We start from the raw sequence: 20,289 nt of genomic DNA on the forward strand, positions 1-20,289 counted from the left end.
AACTTACATATTTCCTAAACATGAAACTCCACAATCCTCAAATTGGTACATATGAATAAACAACTTAATGAATTATAATAATTTAGGAACAGTCTTTTGTTCCAATTTACATTCATTAGACAATAAATAACTGTTATAGATCACAGTGATACTGCATATTCACCAACTGAAAGTTTGCAAGCGTGCAGAACAAAGCTATTTATATTTGGCATCCAGTTTCATGCTATCATCCTGCCTTGACCTGTACCCAGTACACATACCACATACATTTTTGTAAGTATTTCTAAAGAGGCCTTCAGCATTGAGTAATATTTTTGTCAACTATCTTGAGAGTTCAAAATACATGACAAAAAAATTGCACATTGTCCTTCATTAAGTGTTTTGCATACTATTCTCTGCTCCAAGGCTAACCTGATCACCTCTTTGTCAGTTTCTGAGAGGGTAAAACAGTTCACAGCATTATTGGTTCTACAGTTATCTTCTCATTAGAGTTAACCGTCAGAATAATTAGTCCAATTAAGCAGTAAAGGGCAGTGACAGAATTTACATAATGTGTCTGGGTAACTCCATGACTGAAATGTTCCATCCCTTGTGTACTCTTATTCTTCGGGCAGTGGATTGTGGTCTAGGATTTTCTGTGTCTGCTGATTGGATGAAGAGAGCTCCTCCCACTTCATTCGATTTGCATTGATTTCTTCCAACATGGGCTGCAGTTTCCTGTTCAACTTCACTAAAGCCTGGGAAACAAGGATTTAAATGTTTAGTATTACTCCTGACCATGGTCTTCGAACATCTCCAGAATGGCTTTCTTTTACTTGTGTAATATTGTTAAAATCAGGCATTTCTGGTCATTAGAGGATGCTTTTGTCTTGGCCAATATAGCTAGAGCAATGCTCTATTATCAGGCTCTTCTCATTTAAGCAGTTGGTTAAAAATGCAGGGGCTGATATTTTGATTAGAACAAAGAAGCATTAATATTTACCCAATGTTAGCACCCCTGCACTCGCTAACAATTAATAATAGAACTTACCAGTATTTTTATCCGCTAAGCTTCAACCCTACTACCCTGCATTGCTTCATTCTCAAGATGTAGGTTAACTAGTAGTCCCAAGAATTTCCAAGAATTTGACAGGGACCATCCCCCTCCCCCCACTAAATATGATTCCTTCCAAGCTTTCTTCCTAAATGTCTTTGAGGAAATGTTTATTTGCCACTGGTGCCCCTGTGAAGCATGTTGTGACAAATCTTTTGTAAAATGCGCTATATTAATAAAATATGATCGATTGACTGAGAGCTGAAACATCTGTATACATTTCATAATGCAGTTCATCAACCTTTCTGCTGACACTAGCCAAGTGTGTGCACATTGATCACACATAAAGACCACATTCAGTATCATACCTTGATATGCAATCTGAAACAGTGCAAAGAGTACAGGCATGGATTCATGAACAGTGGGATCATGTGATATGGTCAGACGAATCATCCTTTGCCAACAAATAGATGAGTGCACACGAGTGTACTTTCAACAGAGAAGGGTTCTGCAAGGTCTGCAATGGTGTGTGGTGCATATTCCATGTTTGCTTTGAAGGCACGATCAATGGTAATAAATACTTGGGCTAGTGATTACCTTACTAGAGTGATTGACTTCATCCCCTGTGGCAGCATTTATTTTCTGCCGGGAGGGGTCATCCAGGATGCCATTGCCCTTCGCCACAGAGCACATGCAGCCACCCAGTGGTTTTATGTGCACGATTCACAACCTTCTCCATATGTCATGGCTTCTCGGTCAGCAGACCTGAACCGAACTGAACCCAACTGAGCATTTATTGGAAATTCTGGAACAACATCTGAGACTACTTTTTCCATCTCCACCAACACCACATGAGTTGACTGACTCATTCCTTATGCAGAATTGCACTTTATTAGGAACATTTTTACTTTATTACACTTACTTATTAATGTGATTATCTAATCAGCCAATTGTGTGGCAGCAGTGCAATGCATACACTCATGTAGATACGGGTCAGGAGCTTCATGTTCACATCACCATCAGAATGGGGAAAAATGTGATCTAAGTGAATTTGAATTTGAGGATTTGGAATGATTGTTGGGGGCAGAGGGTGGTTTGAGTATCTCAAAAACTGCGAATTTTCAAGCACACTAGTTTCTAGAGTTTGCAAAGAATGGTGCAAAAAATCCAGTGAGCAGTAGTTCTGCAGACATAAATACCTTGTTAATGAGAGGCGTCAGAGGAGAATGGCCAGATTGGTCAAAGTTCACAGGAAGGTGAAAGTAATGCAAATAACCACATATTACAACAGTGGTATGCAGAAGAGCATCTCTGAACCCACAACACATCATAACTCTTAAGTGGATAGGCTACAGCAGTAAAAGTCTAAAAAATAAGTAATACCTAATTGTGCTCACTGAGTGTGTGTGTTAAAGAGTGTATGTGGCTGGTTTGAGACAGAATGTTACACAGGTGATGTCTGTACCTGGTACAGAGGTTTACAGATCCCATCAATCCACTCCAGCTGTAGGGCAGGCAACTCATCCTTCCGGTTCCGGTCAAAGATGGCCTGCACAGAGAGAACAGTCATGAGCCTTGAACCATCAGGAGAACATACGGTCAGTCCCAAGTCCTGAACACTGCAATTTATATCACGTTCATCATAACCACCATGATGATTTCTAAAGAAACATTAAATCAAGAATAGGGTTAAGTACTCAGTGACTGAATGGTGAAGTTGGTGAAGTACTGCAAAGTTGCCAAACCAAATCGGAGTACCTGGAGGAAACCCACGCAGGCACAAAGAGGACACTATTTGCTGTGAGATGGCAGTATTTGCTGTGAACTCCACACTATTTGCTGTGAGATGGCAGTATTTGCTGTGAACTCCACACTATTTGCTGTGAGATGGCAGTATTTGCTGTGAACTCCACACTATTTGCTGTGAGATGGCAGTATTTGCTGTGAACTCCACACTATTTGCTGTGAGATGGCAGTATTTGTTGTGAACTCCACAATGTGCTGTGAGATGCTAGCCACTGCACCACCATGCTTCCAAACAGTCATTTTTGAGTATGCGAACAAACCATTTTTAATGGGAGGGACTTCTAATTGCAAAATCTGTGTAATTACTGTGGCTTTATAAGAAAGTGCAGTAAGAGAAAAACAGTTCTGTAATTTGGAAATAAATTTGTAATTATAAAGAAGCATGCTTCAGGGAAGAATGCATCAACATCGAAATAACAATTCATCATCAAACATTTAAACAGTAAAATACTGACTTAAGTTTTATTTTTACTCAGGAAAGTATTTTGACACAAAAAAGTCATTAATATGATTTAAAAGCATTTTATCTCTGCCTCTCCACCAGTTATGTAATATACTGTATGTTCCAATCGTTTGTTCTTTCATTTCATTCTACATTCTTCCTTTCATTGTAAAAAAAGTCTTTACAGCCTTTAAGTAAATAGAAGAAGTGTGCTGAGAAAACAAGTCATGATTCAACATATTCAAAGCATAACATGGGCATAAATCACAGCCGGAAAGCAATCGTAGTTGCTGTCTGTCAGACATTAACCATCCAGAGAAGAGAGCAGCTCCAGAAGGAGACTATCACATGTAGACCAGTGATAGAGGATCTGATGCGTGTGGCTGGCACCGCCTGCCTCAAAGCGCCAGGCTTATCAGAACCATGCAAGGCCCAAGAAGAGGCAGGCCACATATATACATGACACCTGGACTTGAAGGACATAAATCCTGGGTCTACTGAGGCAAAGCAGATGCATTAAGACAGAGAGCACTCTGAAAACAAGCAGCACAGTATGGAGACCCTCAGTCAGACAGAGGCCAGCCGTATCGGGGGGGAGGAAGACTTGTTTGGCAAGGGATAGTTAGCGATTCATGACTAGCAGCATCAGTCCCTCAGAGATGATGATGTCACAACAGCAGTAACAATGGGGTCTAAGAAGCTTGGGCAGGGTCACCTGGACAACAGTTAACTGGGTGTTGTGGGAGGTTTATGAAGGACGGGGTCACTACTAATGGCCTGGCATGTGACAGACACTAAACATTGACCCTGGAGTGGAGGTGAACTGACTGAGCCCAATATTTGATCCCATTTTGCAAGTTGGTGAAACACCACATTTAGATGTTATTATTGCAACAGAGACTAAGCCACTGAGACATCCCTGCCCAGCAAACTTATGAGACTCAAGCTTGTGCAGTAAGCAGAATTATAGTATATTACAGTATATCGAGTTGGGATTTGATCAGTTACCAAAAGCCAAAATAACCTTGACATAATCTTGACCTGCTGAGCTGTGTGTACTCACAGCTGGGGTCAGCTTCAGCTCTGATCTCTCCCGGTCACCCTGCTCGAAAAACTCACTAGTCACCAACTCTGCCACCTGGAAATGTTCAAATTAGAGAGAGGAACAAATTAATCTATTGATTTCAACAAACACAAGGAGCCATGAAGGAAAGTCAAAACACAAGTGAATAAGACAGGAACAGAGTGTGCAGGGAGACCTCCTGACCTGTTTAGAGATTTCCCAGGGTCGTGTCACTGCTCCCAAGTCACAAGATGTCATGAGCATGGACCTGTTTGGGCCAAAACTCCAATCAGAACCAACACCGTTGACTCATATCACATTCAAATGGCCTTTTCCTGGCATTATTACATCATCTGAAGCTTGGTCTGGGCATGTGGAAGTCAAAGGACACGAGGGCAGGTATATACTGTACCTGAGTAACTCCCTGTGCTGCTCATCCTTCCAGCTGAACTCTCCAGACAGCACACAATCAAAGAACTTGGTTCTTCTTCTGTATTGTTAGAGCACAAGTTGAGAAAGACACTGGGTGTGTGGAAGAAAAGGGGTTGAAATGAGGATGAGGAAGGGGACCCTCATATACAGTCGTAAGGTTAACTTTAGACATTAAGCTCACATTCACCTGCCGTAGTCCCTTTGATCAAGTAACTGATCTACTACTGAGTTGATTGCCTGCCAGAGTACATATTTGTTCATGAACAAAAATGACGACCAAGTCCCTTGTTGATGTCTGTGAATGGACCTGACCATCATCAGACTGACTCATGCTGTAACAGGAACTAAACTAGCAGTTTTTTAAAAGTGAATACATCTTTATTTATGCCTTCATAACATCCAGAAGTTTAAAATATGAATGTGGTTTGCCCATATTTATAATTAAATATGCATGTCTAATTGTAGAATAATGTTAACCTTAGTCAATAAGTAATTTAAAAAAGAAAGTGCACAGCCAAATATGTATACCGAGCACACCCCTCAATACTATCACTGAATTTTCCCAGGTGTGTTTTAAGCAGTATGTTGAATAAGCATATTTTGATAATCAGAGGTACTCCCCTGATAATTGAGCAGTAAAATACAATACATTAGTTAATTTCTTGGGAGATGCTTGTATTGCTACTTACATTATTAATATTGTTTAAAATATATTATCCATTTGTAAATCACTGATACGATTCAGGTCCCCCAAGGAATAAAACATGCCACCCTTTAGTTGGAGGATCAGCAGTTCTTTCAAGCCCCAGTATCAGGCCAGAGAACACAATCGGAACAGGCAGCAGTAGTGCAAGAGAACAGACTCACTGGAAATACAGGGTGAGATCCGTGGACAAAATGGCCTGCTTCAGAAGCTGCATCATGTTGCTGTACTCTTTGGAGCAGAGGTTGGCAAAAATGTTATGACCCTGTAAAAGGGAATGCACAACAGTTCTGGTATGTCCTGGACAGAATGTGAAACAAATACATCTTAATGTTTGTTGCTGTTGGACCAAAGAATCCAATTACCTCCACTTGATCACTGATTAACTGAAGTCATTTAGGGTTTACTAAACACTTAAAAGGGGTCTTCCACTGCTGTGCTCTGTTGGTTGAGAATCAATGCACATCAATCTGGAACACCTCATTAACAGTATCAGTCTGGGATGGCTGGGCACGCCGTCTCCCTTTGCTACCACAGGAAATCGATAAAGACCCCAACAATGACAACAGGGGTCCTGACGACTCTGACATCAAACTGCTGATAAATATTTCTTAATTAAACTCCTACATAGTTAACCATCTCACCTGCATCAGTTTGCAGGGCTTTTAATGCACTGCAAGCTCATGGTTTGGCCTCATTTTCAAAATAACAAGTTTGATCTTGTCTTGGAAAACAATGGTACTACAAAATGAAAGACAAAATGGAAGTGTTTGAACTGTAACAAAGTATATCAGACAGAGGGACAGTGGTGAATGATTTAATGATTTAAATACCGACAACAGCCCAGAGCACAATGGTGTGGGCAAAGGTCAGATGATCACCAGACCAGTGGCAGATGAAGGATGAATGGCAGGTGGTTTCCAAGTGATATGACAGTGATGGATGACAGCTGTTTGGTTGGTTGCCATGGTCACCTCACTCTGCAGTATCATGACTGCATGATTAAAATGGTGGTGCTCCAGGGTGGCAGACGTTCCGTACAGCTGTGCCAAGGCCGAGCCAGACCTGCGGGAGGCAACAAAAAGGTGGAGGCAGACCAGCGTTAGCAAACATAGTCTTATCTCAAGCTGCCATTTTACACCTTCAAATCTCAATAGTGGAGGTTATTTGGTCACCCACTTAGCCTGGAAGGCGTTGTTAGTGCCACGGTGATCCAAGTCATGGCAAAGACACCCTACCATCAGTGCCAAAGTCTCTGATTCTGATAGGACCTCCTGGAACCCAGCTGTCTACAGAGACAGACAACAATATCATACCCCCATGGGAGCAATTGCTCCCTGACAGCATCACCATTACGGTAAATAACTCATTTACTTGGCATATTGTGCATACATAGTTGCATTTCACATACAGTATGACCTATGTATCCAGCCAGAGGCTCCAAGAATGCTTGTTCATGTTCAGATTCCTTGCTCAAGGCTTTAATGGCAGTGCCAACCATGGGCAGTGCCAATCAAACCTGTTGTGTTCTGGTCACAAGTTTATACTCGATGCTGCTCCACTCATGAATAGTGACTCAAGAAAATCTCAACAGGAAATGTGCTCTCCATTAGTTTTCAGGCACAGAATGTGAATTAATAGTCTTTATCACACAATAAGCAGACTCACCTTGATCATGGCGAACATGCACTGGGAGACATTGAAGGCATGCCGCCAGTTGTGGTAGGCAACAGTGCGGTAATTCTTTCTGACCGTCAGTAGCCAGCGGCACAGAACCTGGACAGTGAATGTAATGTACTGTCATGTAATGGAAGAGACCATTGGGGTGAATCTCCTACTTTGAGTCTATAATCATATCTGCAATTCCATGAGATCAAATGAACACATCAACCCCATTCTCACAATATATAGAGCAATGGCCATTTCATATCTGACCATCTTTGAGGATAGAAAGAGGGACTGTAGAATGTCAAAGTCTGTGTATGGTCCTGGTGAATAGGGACCTCAGGCCTGCCAAGTTATTACCTCACCTCATAGTCAATTTTAAACTTCTGGACCACTCCCAGGTCCAAGAACATCCGCAGAGAGGCGGTGATCATGGCGTCATTGTCAAGGGAGAAGTCGTTGAAGTGAAACTCGTCTATACCCAGCTCGCTGTTCAGAGGGATCTTGGCAGCCTGGAGGAACAGAAATCTGATGAACACCATACACATTAGCACAGCCCACATTCAGACGCAACACAACACCCAGAATAACATCCCGTCGACACGAAATCAAAAACAATTACCGTCAGCCACACTGTACTGAGATCACATCAGTGTGCTGAAGCGAATGACCTTGAGAACCATGGCAGATGTTTTAAAATATTTATATTCTAGCTGTTAGCTATCATAGCTATTCTTTCTTGATACAGTATGGGTTTTATAAATGTTATCATATATTGAATCTCAGCTGTCATCAAAAAGATGACATGGAGAGCGCTGGCCAAGATTTTTTCCAACATATTCAATTTGCCTCAATGCATTAAACTTTAATACCTTTATCAAGGCCTCTCGTCTGCTTGTGATGGTGTGTGTTGTATAATTTATTATGTACACTACATCTGAGAGTGGGAGAGAGTGAAAGACTCCCTTTTCTTTAATAACCTCCTCACAGACACACAGCCCACGCAAGACCTTCATCACACCAACCAACGCTCAAAAATTCACACCCACTGTGTTCCTCAAAACACACACACACACACACACACAATGCCCTAGACTGCATTCGTCAAAACACTGCAAAGCACCAATCCATCAGACACACAAATGCACACATACACACATGCACACACATACACACAATGCCCTGGACTGCATTCCTCAAAACATATGCACACACACACACACACACAATGTTCCGGACTGTATTCCTCAAAACACACACACACACACACACACACACACACACACAATGTCCCGGACTGTATTCCTCAAAACACATACACACACAATGCCCCGGACTGCATTCCTCAAAACACACACACACACACAATGCCCCGGACTGCATTCCTCAAAACACACACACACACACACACACACAATGCCCTGGACTGCATTCCTCAAAACACGCAAAACACCAATCCATCAGACACACACACACACACACACACACACAAACGCACACACACACACACACACACACACTGTGCAGTTTTTTCATGATATACCTTCAGTCGGTCCACCTCCACCTTGGAACATGTGGCGTGATAGGACAGCATCTGCACCATGAGAGAACAGATGCTGAACCACCACCACAAACGCCTCATACTAAGCTAAACATATTTGTGGGGGCTACAGAGACTTTCTTTTCCTCCAAACTCTTTTCTTGTAAAAGAAGGACAGAGCACAGTAGGGGCAACACATAATGCTGTACAATAATGCTGGATACAGATACATTTCTCATTTGATATGTGTTAGAATTCTTGCGTTGAATGGCCTTGAAGTCCCATCAATCACAAATCGTTCGAATATGTCACTAGAACTGCTCTAGAACACAGACTTGGAGTTCAGAAAAAACATTTTTAAAATCCTACTCTTGAAAGGGTTAAATATTCATAGAATTAGACATCATTATTTTTGTTCAGTATGTTCATGCGAAAAAGCAGGAGTATCATCAGGAATGATGGATGTCTCCAGTTTGTAACAGAGGGAGGACTCACATCCAGAGCCACAGACTGCTTTGCCCAGGTCTTCTTCACCTGGTTGTACATCATTGTGTTGTTTATTCCCAGCCCACAGAAAATCACGAAAGCCTTGAGAAAAATGGAAGCAACCCTGAATATGATAGGCTTACTTGTTTCTCATCCCTTCTTATAATGTAAAGTTTATTCATATTGCTGGCATACAATTGAATTACATAATATGTGCTTTAGTAACTTGGGTTAAGTGCCTTGAGCAAGCGCAAAGCAGCATGTCCCACAAGGATTCAAACCTGCAAGCCCTGCACCATGCTCCCAGCAGTTACAAAACACTGTTTTACCGCTTTCCCTAGTAATCTCAGTTAAATCTCTGTAAAAAATGTGCTGTTTCATAGTAATTGAATGCATTAAGGCAATTTCTATCAGACTAATATCTTTAGTACAGTACATTAAGGCATTTCAACACATTTCTTTGCAACAACTGCCTGTGCTGCCATTTGTTCCCCAGGGCTCAGTCCTAGGCCCGCTTCTTTTTTCTCTTTACACTCGTTCCCTTGGCTCTGTGATCACTGCACATGGGCTAAGCTACCACTGCTATGCGGACAATACCCAACTCTTCATCTCGTTCCCACCTTCTGATACACAAGTTTCAGCCTGTATCTCTGCTTGCCTGAGTGACATCCAGAGCTGGATGGACAACCACCATCTAAAGCTCAACCCAGGTAAGACTGAAATGATATTCATCCCAGCTAATACCTCTCCCCATCTGGATATCTCCATTTCCCTCGGGGATACCACACTCACGCAATCACCCAGTGCAAGGAACCTCGACGTGGTGATGGACAGCAGACTGTCCCTTTCCATGAACATTGTGGCGGTGACCCGGTCATGCAGGTTCTTCCTATACAACATATGGAGAATCCGCCCCTTTCTCACCCCCTACTCGACCCAGCTCCTGGTCCAAGTGATGGTTCTGTCCCGCCTGGACTACTGCAATTCCCTCTTGGCTGGCCTCCCAGCGTCCACCATCAGACCCCTCCAACTTATCCAGAATGCAGCAGCTCGTCTGGTCTTCAACCTTCCCAAATACTCACACGTCACCCCCCTGCTTACTTCCCTCCACTGGCTGCCTGTCATGGCTCGCATCAAATTCAAAACATTGGTGCTAGCCTTCCAAGCAGTTAAGGGGTCTTCCCCAGCTTACCTACAAAAATCATCAGGCTCTACACCCCTGCCAGACCTCTTCGTTCAGCCTCCACATGCCGCTTGGCACCTCCCCCTCTCTGAACCTCCACCTCACGCTCACAACTACTGTCTGTTCTGGCTCCACGGTGGTGGAACGAACTCCCCGTTGAGGTCAGAACTGTAGAATCTCTCCCCACCTTCAAGCGCAAACTGAAGACGCACCTATTCAAGCAGCACCTCTGCCCGTCCCTCCCTACCTCCTTGTGACCCTTAATTGTTGTCTTTGTGATTTACTTTGTGTATCGGTATTTTTAGTTGGCTAGGTAAGTAATATTTGGATAGTTAAGTTTGGTCACTTTTGCTTTGTTGTTAGTTTGTTTATTTGTTAGTTAAAATAAAATAAAATAAAAATTCAAATAGGCCCTGGTCCTTATCTTTGTTGTACAGGTAGCAGTTGAAATTGTACTTCCCTCTAGGGTCTTTCAGCGCACTTACCCCTGGTTATGGGTATGCACTTTGTTGTACGTCGCTCTGGATAAGAGCGTCTGCCAAATGCCATTAATGTAATGTAATTTGTACTTTTGTAGAAATAATGAAAGGAAGAGAGTGAAGTATTGCACAAAATAAAATTGGCTTTCACTTGATTGTTAAAGACAGTTTATGATTTTTTATTTTTTTTTGTACCTAACAAATACAAACAATTTTCAGCACTATCACTTTCACTTTCCAAGTGTCGAGGGATACCCATACTGCAACTTCCCATTCCAGAGACCCGAGAGAAAGTCTGCGGTTGGGGCAAGCTCGGCTCAGATGCCCGTTTCTTGGGCAGCTGTAATATCGTCCACTTAAAACAGTTGAAAGAATGGCTAACAAGGCAAGATAAGCACTAAATCACATTTGTAATCTAGTCTTTTTGAAAAAATACGTATCCAAATGACTAAAAACTTGAGCGTGAAATGGTTAAACAAAGACGGGCAAATCAAACTCACCTCAAACAACCTCTGATCCGCATCGTTGAACGTCTTCCTGTCAAGCCGATTCAGGATCTGCGCAACCCCTGTGGGAAGAGATTACAGCTCAGTGCACATTTCTGTTCCGATGAAGGCGTCATACGGCGAAACGTCAACACTGTTGTTGGATTAAAACTTTCATTTTGGGAGCATGACATCAAGCGTGAGTCTTCTTCCGACCTCCGCACCTTGAGCCATTGTGTTGTGATGTATTTTCCAGCTTGTGTCAAAGGTTCACCTCAGTCTGACATGAACGAGTGAGGAATCCCACAAAACATAGGGAGAATCTGAGAACGTTGGATTTAGCCCTTTTTAAGAGAGTATAGGGCAATACCAGTGCAATGGGCCAGTTACGAAGCATGTGGCTGTAAAGTAGACTTTATCTGGAGCAGTGGCAGTGGCAGACCTAAAGCTGCACTCACATAGGCAGACACTCACCGATGATTTGATGTGTTCGGTTCCAAATGGGCACACACAAAATTGAGCGGATATGGAACCCAGAAGCTTGATCTGCCTGGAGGAGAGAGCACTGTGCTGAGAAGCAGATACAGGAGTGTGTGTTCAGAGAGCATGTGCAAAAGATACATCATCAGAAATGTGTGCAAGTGTGAGCAATGCCCACCTCAGCATCAAAGCGTGGGTCCTGACACACATCACTGATATTAACAGGTAGCCCTGTGGACGCCACCAGCTCTGCGATGCTGTTATTAATCAGCCAATCAGAACAGGATAGCTTCTCCATGCTGGCTTTGTCAAAGAGACACAAGAGAGTCAGCACAGCTGCTTGCTATACATTAGCCCTTCAATATCAATGCAGTATCTACAGTCCGATAGTGCTGAATATCGCACCTGATATCTTGCTCAGCACTGCACAGGGGGGACATCAGCTCAAAGGTCTTGGAGAACTTCACCACCTGCAGGACAGACACAGGCCGGGCGGTGAGGAAGAGGAGGCAAGTGGGAAATGACGGCAGGGGGCAGGGGAGGATGGTGGTGGTGAGGATGAGGATGAAGGCGTCTCACAGGCGAGTGTATGTCCTCCAGCAGCAGCACAGAGCAGCGCTCACACTGCAGCAAGGTCAGCGCACGCTGCATGATCTTCCGCACAATCTTCTCCAGGTCCGTCTGCTCCTCGAACAGGTCATTCACCACCTCCAGCAGAGCCTGGGGCCACAGAGCACACCAGCCCAACACCTCTGCTCAGTGCCATGACCCCATAACGCCTACGCATACACACACGCACTGAGACACATATACACACACACACACACACACACACACACACTGAGACACATACACACATACACACACACACACACACAAAGTGAGACACATACACACACACACAGTGAGACACATACACACACACACAGTGAGACACATACACACACACACGCACACTGAGACACCTACACACACACACACACACACACACACACAGTGAGACACATACACACACACACGCACACTGAGACACCTACACACACACACACACACACACACAGTGAGACACATACACACATACACACACACGCACACACACACACAGAGACACATACACACACACGTACACACACTGACACACACACACACACACACACATAGACCCATGGATTTCAAATATCACATTCAACAATCAAATAACCAAATTCAGACACAAACTGCTACAGGTTCAGTCAGAAGGCAAGGAGGGAAAGTGAGTGTTTTTGGGCTTTACAAGAGCGTTTGCATCACCCATAAGCAGGAGCATGCCTCTGCAGACCGGGGCCTCTCCTTACCCGGCTCCTCTCATACTCCTTGCGGGACTCAGAGAACAGCTTGGCATTGGAGATCGATATTCCGCAGAATGGTAGATACATCTGCAGTACCTGGGGAATGTGAGGCACGTATCACCCAGGGTCCCAAACAACTGTAGAGCCTGTGTAGGTGTTTCATCATGAACAGGAAAATATGTACAGACATGTGCAGGATATAAAACAAGAATTCTCTCCTCTTTCACAACTGCCTTTATTTTAGCTGTCAGTGCAACTACAATACTATAACAAAATGCTTTTGTTTGTTTGTCACCAGATAAAGCATTGGAAGAAAATTGTCCAATAAATACACACCATTTAAATTTGAATAATGCAAATATTACTTTAAAGACAGGTTCGTATAAAAGATTTAGTATAATTGGTTAATTGACTGCACTGTTTATCAGACGAGTCATAATACATCCATTGTGTATGCAGGCCATGCAGTTCAATATAAATTGATAGATTTAATGAATTAATTTGTGGGTCATTCAGTTCTTATCTAACCACATTCCTTTGTCATCTTCACATTGGCTCTTTGCCTGTATAACTCCTTTGTCATTAATAAAGTCAGTAACTTCTTCATTAATTATGTAATTAGCCAGCACTCCCTCTCATGCTGACTGCTCTCATCACACCTGGATAAGTTTTGCTTAATTAAGTATTGATCAGGTAACGGACTGACTGGCATTTTAATCACCACATGTTTCAATGAGTCTGATTGGTGTATTAATCAGAGAATCTTCTAGTTCATTACAAATAAAAAGGCAGATGTTTGAATGCAACTGCATATGTTTGCCCTCTGTTTACAGATATACACTTTTTTTTTTTTAATGAACTAGACTGAATGCCTTTTGAAGAAGTGGTCATTTGAATGATGCTTTGTGCTTGAATGACAGGGCAGAGAGTAGGCCAAATGAGCTTTCTCACCGCCTTCTCACTTCACGACGCGTGAGAAACAGGCTTGGATTTACAAACAGGCTCTTTCTCTGACATTATTATGTGAGAAGCAGGTTTGGAGTCTTAACAGGCTCTAGTTGTACTACAATATGTGAGAAATAGGGCTGCCTTTCAGTTCACAAGTGAAATCATAATGCAGAGTGATGCTGTCAAAGATTAGGCCCACAGCAACATAGTGAACACAGTGGAATTTCAGTTCCATACAAATTCACCTCACACGACACAGCTAATATGACACAGAGGATACAGCTTGCTTTATATCTGTTAGCACAGTAAATTTAGCTTGCTAATTTCATTTAGCCAGCTAACCTTTCCCTTAAACATCATAAAGAACACTATTTTTTAAAATGGGGAACATTTTAGTTTTTGAAGATGATATCATTTCATTGATTATTTTTATTTTCAATAGACAACATTTCCCTGCCTGGGGAATCTGCATATATTCATGTATGTGTATTAATGTTTTATGGAAATAACATTCATCAGCTCAGAAATCACAGCAGGCTCAGAAGACTTAAAAAATTACATTTTAAGTCACTTTACAGACATGTAGTCCCATTACTTTCATTTAATTTGATGGAATTAAATATTTACAATTGGAATTAAAATAATGATCTAATAAAAATAGTTTGTTGTTGTAAAGAAATAACTATTGTTGGGTGTGTTTAGTGTACAGTTATATGCATTGTAATTGTCTCCCACAAAGTGAGAGATGTGAGCACATGAATTGCTTTAATAATATGTTTATTTATTTTTCAGATATTTGGAACCAGGGTGACTTGCAGGGCCAGCAAGGCATCATGCATAACATTGAATACTGTGCAAGACAAAAGAAGATCCTAGCATAGGCAGGACGGAGCACTGGTTGTGAAATAAATACAACAGACCAGTATAAGAGACCAGCATAAAAAGCCAGTAGAAAGGTCCACACCCAGTAACTCCACTGATGCTCAGGGGCCACCCTACCCATGCTTGACCTGAGTATGCCCCCTGGTGGCCACCTTTGTGAATGCATAATTCAAGTTTCCCTCCCCATTTCTTAGCACACCTTGAAGTCACTCTGGCTTTTTCTATGGACTTGTTATAAATATCCACAGACATATGGTGATTGGCTCTACAATATATGATGCACATTCCTTTGTGATATTTTGGGCTTATTTAAAGTACTTAAATATTTGAACATTATATTTTTATAAGTTACAGGAATGGATGAGATCAATTTGTGAGTAAGGGCTAAACAATGTCCTTCCTGCTCCATATAAAAACTACCACCTTGCAAATCGAAATCTAGGAACTGTCAATGGTCGCTGACTTTCTTTTAACTCAGACTAGAAACATACCCTAACTAGACTAGAAACTAAGTTTTGGTTTAATTGTATGAGCTTATTCACCACATAATGATTCACATCGTATGTTCTTTTTTGCACTTGTTATTCCTGCAATGAGCATTTATATGTATCTTGCAGCCCATATAAGAAACACGGCGAATCCAGCCTTGATGATGCAAGTGGAGGAAAGAGGCTGACCTTCTCGTCGTCCTCAGTGAAAGTCGCACCGCTGGGGTTCTTGTTGATGGCCTGCACCACGCCGATGACATCACCATCGCTGTTGCAGATGGTCATGCACAGAATGGACTGGGTCTTATACCCGGTCAGCTTGTCAATCTCATCACTGAAGCGATGGTCCTGTGGGGGAATGGAGATTTCTCAAAACTGGTGCAACTACCGTGTACCATGGTACTACCATGTACTCGGTACAGGAACTGTACTGTCCTCTCAGGTCCTTGTAATGCCATGTAATGTAATGTAATGTACCATGTACTCAAAACTACCATGTACCATGGTACTACCATGTATCATGTACTCAAAACTACCATGTACTACCAGAGTGGTAGGAACACACCACAGAGTCTTGTTGAAAAGAGAATTTCATTGTTAATTGGATCATAAGAGTCCGGTGACTGAGTGAGAGCATGTCGGCAAACAGTTTGACACGTCATGTCGTATGTGAGGCCTCACTCCTCCCACCAGTGAGCAGCAGATTTCACACAGCCGAGATGATACAATCAAACTATAAGCACAGCAAGACGAAGGTGCAGAAATACTGAATGATGGGTACAGTACTCTGCAGCCTCAGCAGAGAATAAATGTGTTTGCACACTTTTCAGAACAATACTGAGAATACTGAAAACAATTCTGTACAAATGAATCCATGAAACTCTACTCTTCCAGGACCTATTTAAACACATCTCTCTCAACACCACTGCCCCAAGGGTGCTGATGATTCTAAAAAGCATGCAGGCCTGAACAATATGTAGAGCAAGAACACAGAGATTGTGCAAACAAATGAAAAGGGTACTTGCATTTTAATGTTCTTGCCATCTTGTGTCTATACAAGTTCTTCCCGAAAGCCAGTTATTGCTGTAATACCTGTCCAGGGGTAAGATCTCACCATTGTTTAGCAATGGGAAAGGCAAGCTCTGGGCTTTAGTGGTGTATACATTTTCTTCTTCTCACAAACCACACTGCTAGCCCCCTGAAACACACTTGGATTCATTGCACTAACGGTCCTCAGCAGGGCCCATATTCATGGGCTGCTTGAGCTATGAGAGGCGCCAGTAGCAATGTTATAATGATGTGGGACTGTACTCTGCAAGCACATGGTGCAAGGGGAAAATCTCTAGTGAGTTGACATCTCTACTATAGCTCCATGGGAAATAAAACTAAAGGTATCTGACGTAATTGAAATAATTGGACTGCCTGTTTTCTCCGGGGGTTTGATTAATTAGACTCAATTTTTTTAAATTTTATTCTTTTGACAGAGATGAGAGTTTCAAACAAAAATATTGAATGTATTACTGCAGACTGAAATAAAAGTGAAAACCAGAAGGGGAATGGGGATATGAACTTGTACTGAATGTACTACAGCGCAGCCTGTTGAAGACAAGAAGCTCACCAGAGATGATAGTATCATATGAGAGTATTGTTATGAATCATATACTTTTTCAGAGTGGATCACCATATAAACATCACTGGCTTATATAATTTGGCCAACCTTTTTCTTATCCATTCTCAGAGGTGGAAAGTTTATGGGTCAGAAAGTAAAAGTCCTGCCATGTCTCCCACCCATCACCCTAGTCATATTGTACCTTCTGGCTGAAGATTTGTGCTAATAAGAAAACCCAGGTGACTGCAACAAAATGCTGGGGATGGCTTCTACTTTCTGAAACTGGATTTCCACTGCTGCCTGGATACCTAACTTTCACATTCAATGTCCTGGTACTGATTCTGCCAACATCAAAGTTGTTTGTTCAAGGGCAGCAAATTACAGCATTTGGTGGAAAGGTGCTGCATTTACACTCATGTATGAATCTATGTGTATTCCCTATAAGCCCATGTGACAAATATCAATGAGGCTCTTACAAATGATTTTTTGTAAAGGTGATCACTGTGAACATGGACCAAGCCCTATATCCGGTCAGTGAAGAAAAACACCCGGGTAATGTCATAAGCCAGAAATGGGGTGGATGGGGTGGATCTTTAGTCAACCAGGGCTCCTGGAATTACCTCTACATCAGCCCAACATGCCAATCATCACAGCACACATCAGTGAGAGTTGTGCCTCTCCTCCAGTCAGTCATAGGTCTCATCTGGTCATGTGACCCATAACGCACATGAGTATATGCCCTTCAGCTGCAGTGTCCTAATATAATATAGGGGCAACATGGCTCAGGCAGTAAGAGCAGTCGTCTGGCAGTCGGAGGGTTCGATCCCCCACCCGGGCTGTGTCGAAGTGTCCCTGAGCAAGACACCCAACCCCCCTAATGCTCCTGACGAGCTGGTCGGTGCCTTGCATGGCAGCCAATTGCCGTCGGTGTGTGAGTGTGTGTATGAATGGGTGAATGAGAAGCATCAATTGTACAGCGCTTTGGATAAAGGCGCTATATAAATGCCAACCATTTATCATAATATATAATATTATCCACAAAGCCCACACTCCACTCAATATGAACCTCTCCTCTTCTATTCTCATCCTTCTGAATGACTTAGGGGTTTATAGCATGGTGTTTTACTTCCATGTGTGAATCAACATAAACCTGAGCTGAATAAAGCATCTCTGGCATTGCAAGATAGTTCTACTTGGTTTACAACACACATACACCAGAGCCACTCCACTTCCCATTCTCTTTAACTGGGCATACAGTAGATCCTTCCCCAAACCAATGGTTCATGTGAACAGTATGCTCATTCACACAGCCCTCTCACACAACAGAAGCTACTCTCCAACTTTCCATATCCCTGCTTGAGTCCTGTGATTACCAATGTCATGTGACAGGCCCTTGCCTACATCACGTGGCTGTGGCTTTAGGTGCTCATTTTCATCTCTAGCTTCTTAGTGGCTGAATTAATTATGAAAACTATTTTGACCTGGTAAGTCATTAAGCACCTTCTGGCAACAACTGCAGATACTTCTTTAGACTACATGTAGATTCACAAAACATGTATACCTAACGTTTAAACAGAACTTCTGAATTGTTGGTGATGCCTCAATGCTGTAGCTATGTATGCAAACTCTTCGGCCAGTCAGTGACTTTAATCATAAAGTGCTAAATTCACCAAAACCAAGAAGACACTGTGATCCCCTCGTACTTCTGTATGACACCAACGCTTTATATATCTACAGTTTCAGAAGTGATTGGAACTCCATACTGAGCAAACAAGGCACGTGAAGTAATGTGATTTTTCTAGGAGCGGCCAGATTAATTTATAGGATACTCTTTGATGCTTTCACGATTATTGCCTGTCATGGATATTTGACAAAAAATGTCTCATATAACATCTTGCTTGAGGTACATATTTCCTAATAAAGTGCGTATGAGAGGCGTTCGTTACAAATGGTAACTAGTTGTGCTGAGTTTACAATATTTTAAAGGTGTTACAACAACAATAACAAAGTAAGGCTCGGTTGCAACGTTCGGGAGAAACTGTACCTCGTATGCGTTAGGGATGTTGACAGTCTCACCATGTTCGGCTACATATCCGATTATACCTTTCCCCCAAGGTACCTGCACCTCGTTGGAGTTCAGGGTGCTGGAGGAGGGCCGCACCGTTGTCCCCGAGTGCACATCAAAAAACTTAGACACGAGCGTTCGCTTATGAGAGGGTCCCTCGACAAGAAAAAGCGAGCACCTGTCAGCGTCCAGCATGATACACACGTTTATCAGGATCTTGTAACTGAGGTTAGTCATGTCCAACTCATTGGAGATATCTTTCACCAACTCAAGGAAAAATTCCCGTTCATTTGACTCCTTAAGTCTGTACTTGTAGTCGATAGCGCTGGATGCGTATTGTGGCACATTCACTCTGGATTCAAGCAAGGCGCTCAGAATGTGCGCAGTAGTCGGGGGTAAGGAGCTGGCTTTCCGTAAAAGCGCACGGCGACGCATGCTGGACTGGGACTCGTGAGCGCTGAGGCTTACGTGCTCATCGTAGGTTCGGTGCGCTGTCATTGCTTTGGAACGGGCGAAGTTCCGTCTAAGTTCCATGTGCGAAGAGCGCCGCTGAAGCCCGTCAGGATTTGTGGGCCAGAAGGGATCTCTCGCCACGCTGCGCTTATCGTCCACCGGTGGCACCTTGGGCGGCTGGTGTTCCTTCAACCACCTGCTCACAGTGTCGTATTTTCCTTTGCGAATAAGGTATTCTTCGAAAAGGTCCGGGTGACAATCCAAGAAAGCCTCCACATCGGAGAAATCAAAAGTCGTCATCGTTAAGGAACAATAAATGTAAAAATATTTATAGGAGGAATACTATATATCAGGAGTTGTGTTACTGAGTTGCTGAACTGATCCGCGGCTGTTTTACTATCAGTTCTCAACTGTAGAGCTCTACTGCATGGCGAGAGTCTGACAACTAAATATATACGTAATAATTTATTCAGCGCTGAACTTCATTTGATCACAGTCACTCTCTTCCTCCTATCCTGTTGAAATGACCAAGCAGCAGGGTAGATAAATAAATAAGTAACACGCGCGTCTGTTGATTCTACAATAAATTACAAAGCCCAGAACAGCAAGTCATTTATATGGGCTGCTGCAGCTGTCAGGTGGAACGCGAGAAAGACTCTTGAGATTTCTTTATCAATGCAGGACTGCTGAAAAATGCTTGTAAGAGTAATTTTTAATGC

The 20,289-nt window shown here is 42.6% G+C and overlaps 1 protein-coding gene across 1 annotated transcript; it reads right to left on the reverse strand.

Moving 5' to 3' along the window:
• Positions 1-599: 599 nt before the first annotated feature.
• pde11al (phosphodiesterase 11a, like) lies at positions 600-19,870 on the reverse strand. The gene is made up of 20 exons (XM_061244642.1): positions 19,097-19,870; positions 15,633-15,791; positions 13,132-13,221; positions 12,377-12,517; positions 12,203-12,267; positions 11,976-12,096; positions 11,792-11,867; positions 11,333-11,400; positions 9,180-9,272; positions 8,688-8,738; positions 7,510-7,656; positions 7,148-7,255; positions 6,659-6,768; positions 6,454-6,544; positions 5,644-5,744; positions 4,757-4,834; positions 4,549-4,612; positions 4,345-4,419; positions 2,499-2,582; positions 600-737 (listed from the first exon to the last, which is right to left on the reverse strand). The coding sequence occupies exons 1-20, from the start codon at positions 19,868-19,870 to the stop codon at positions 600-602; spliced, it is 2,634 nt and encodes an 877-aa protein (XP_061100626.1).
• Positions 19,871-20,289: the final 419 nt, after the last annotated feature.

The sequence above is a fragment of the Conger conger genome, chromosome 1 (genome assembly GCF_963514075.1).
Source record: "Conger conger chromosome 1, fConCon1.1, whole genome shotgun sequence".
NCBI classification, from domain to species: domain Eukaryota; kingdom Metazoa; phylum Chordata; class Actinopteri; order Anguilliformes; family Congridae; genus Conger; species Conger conger.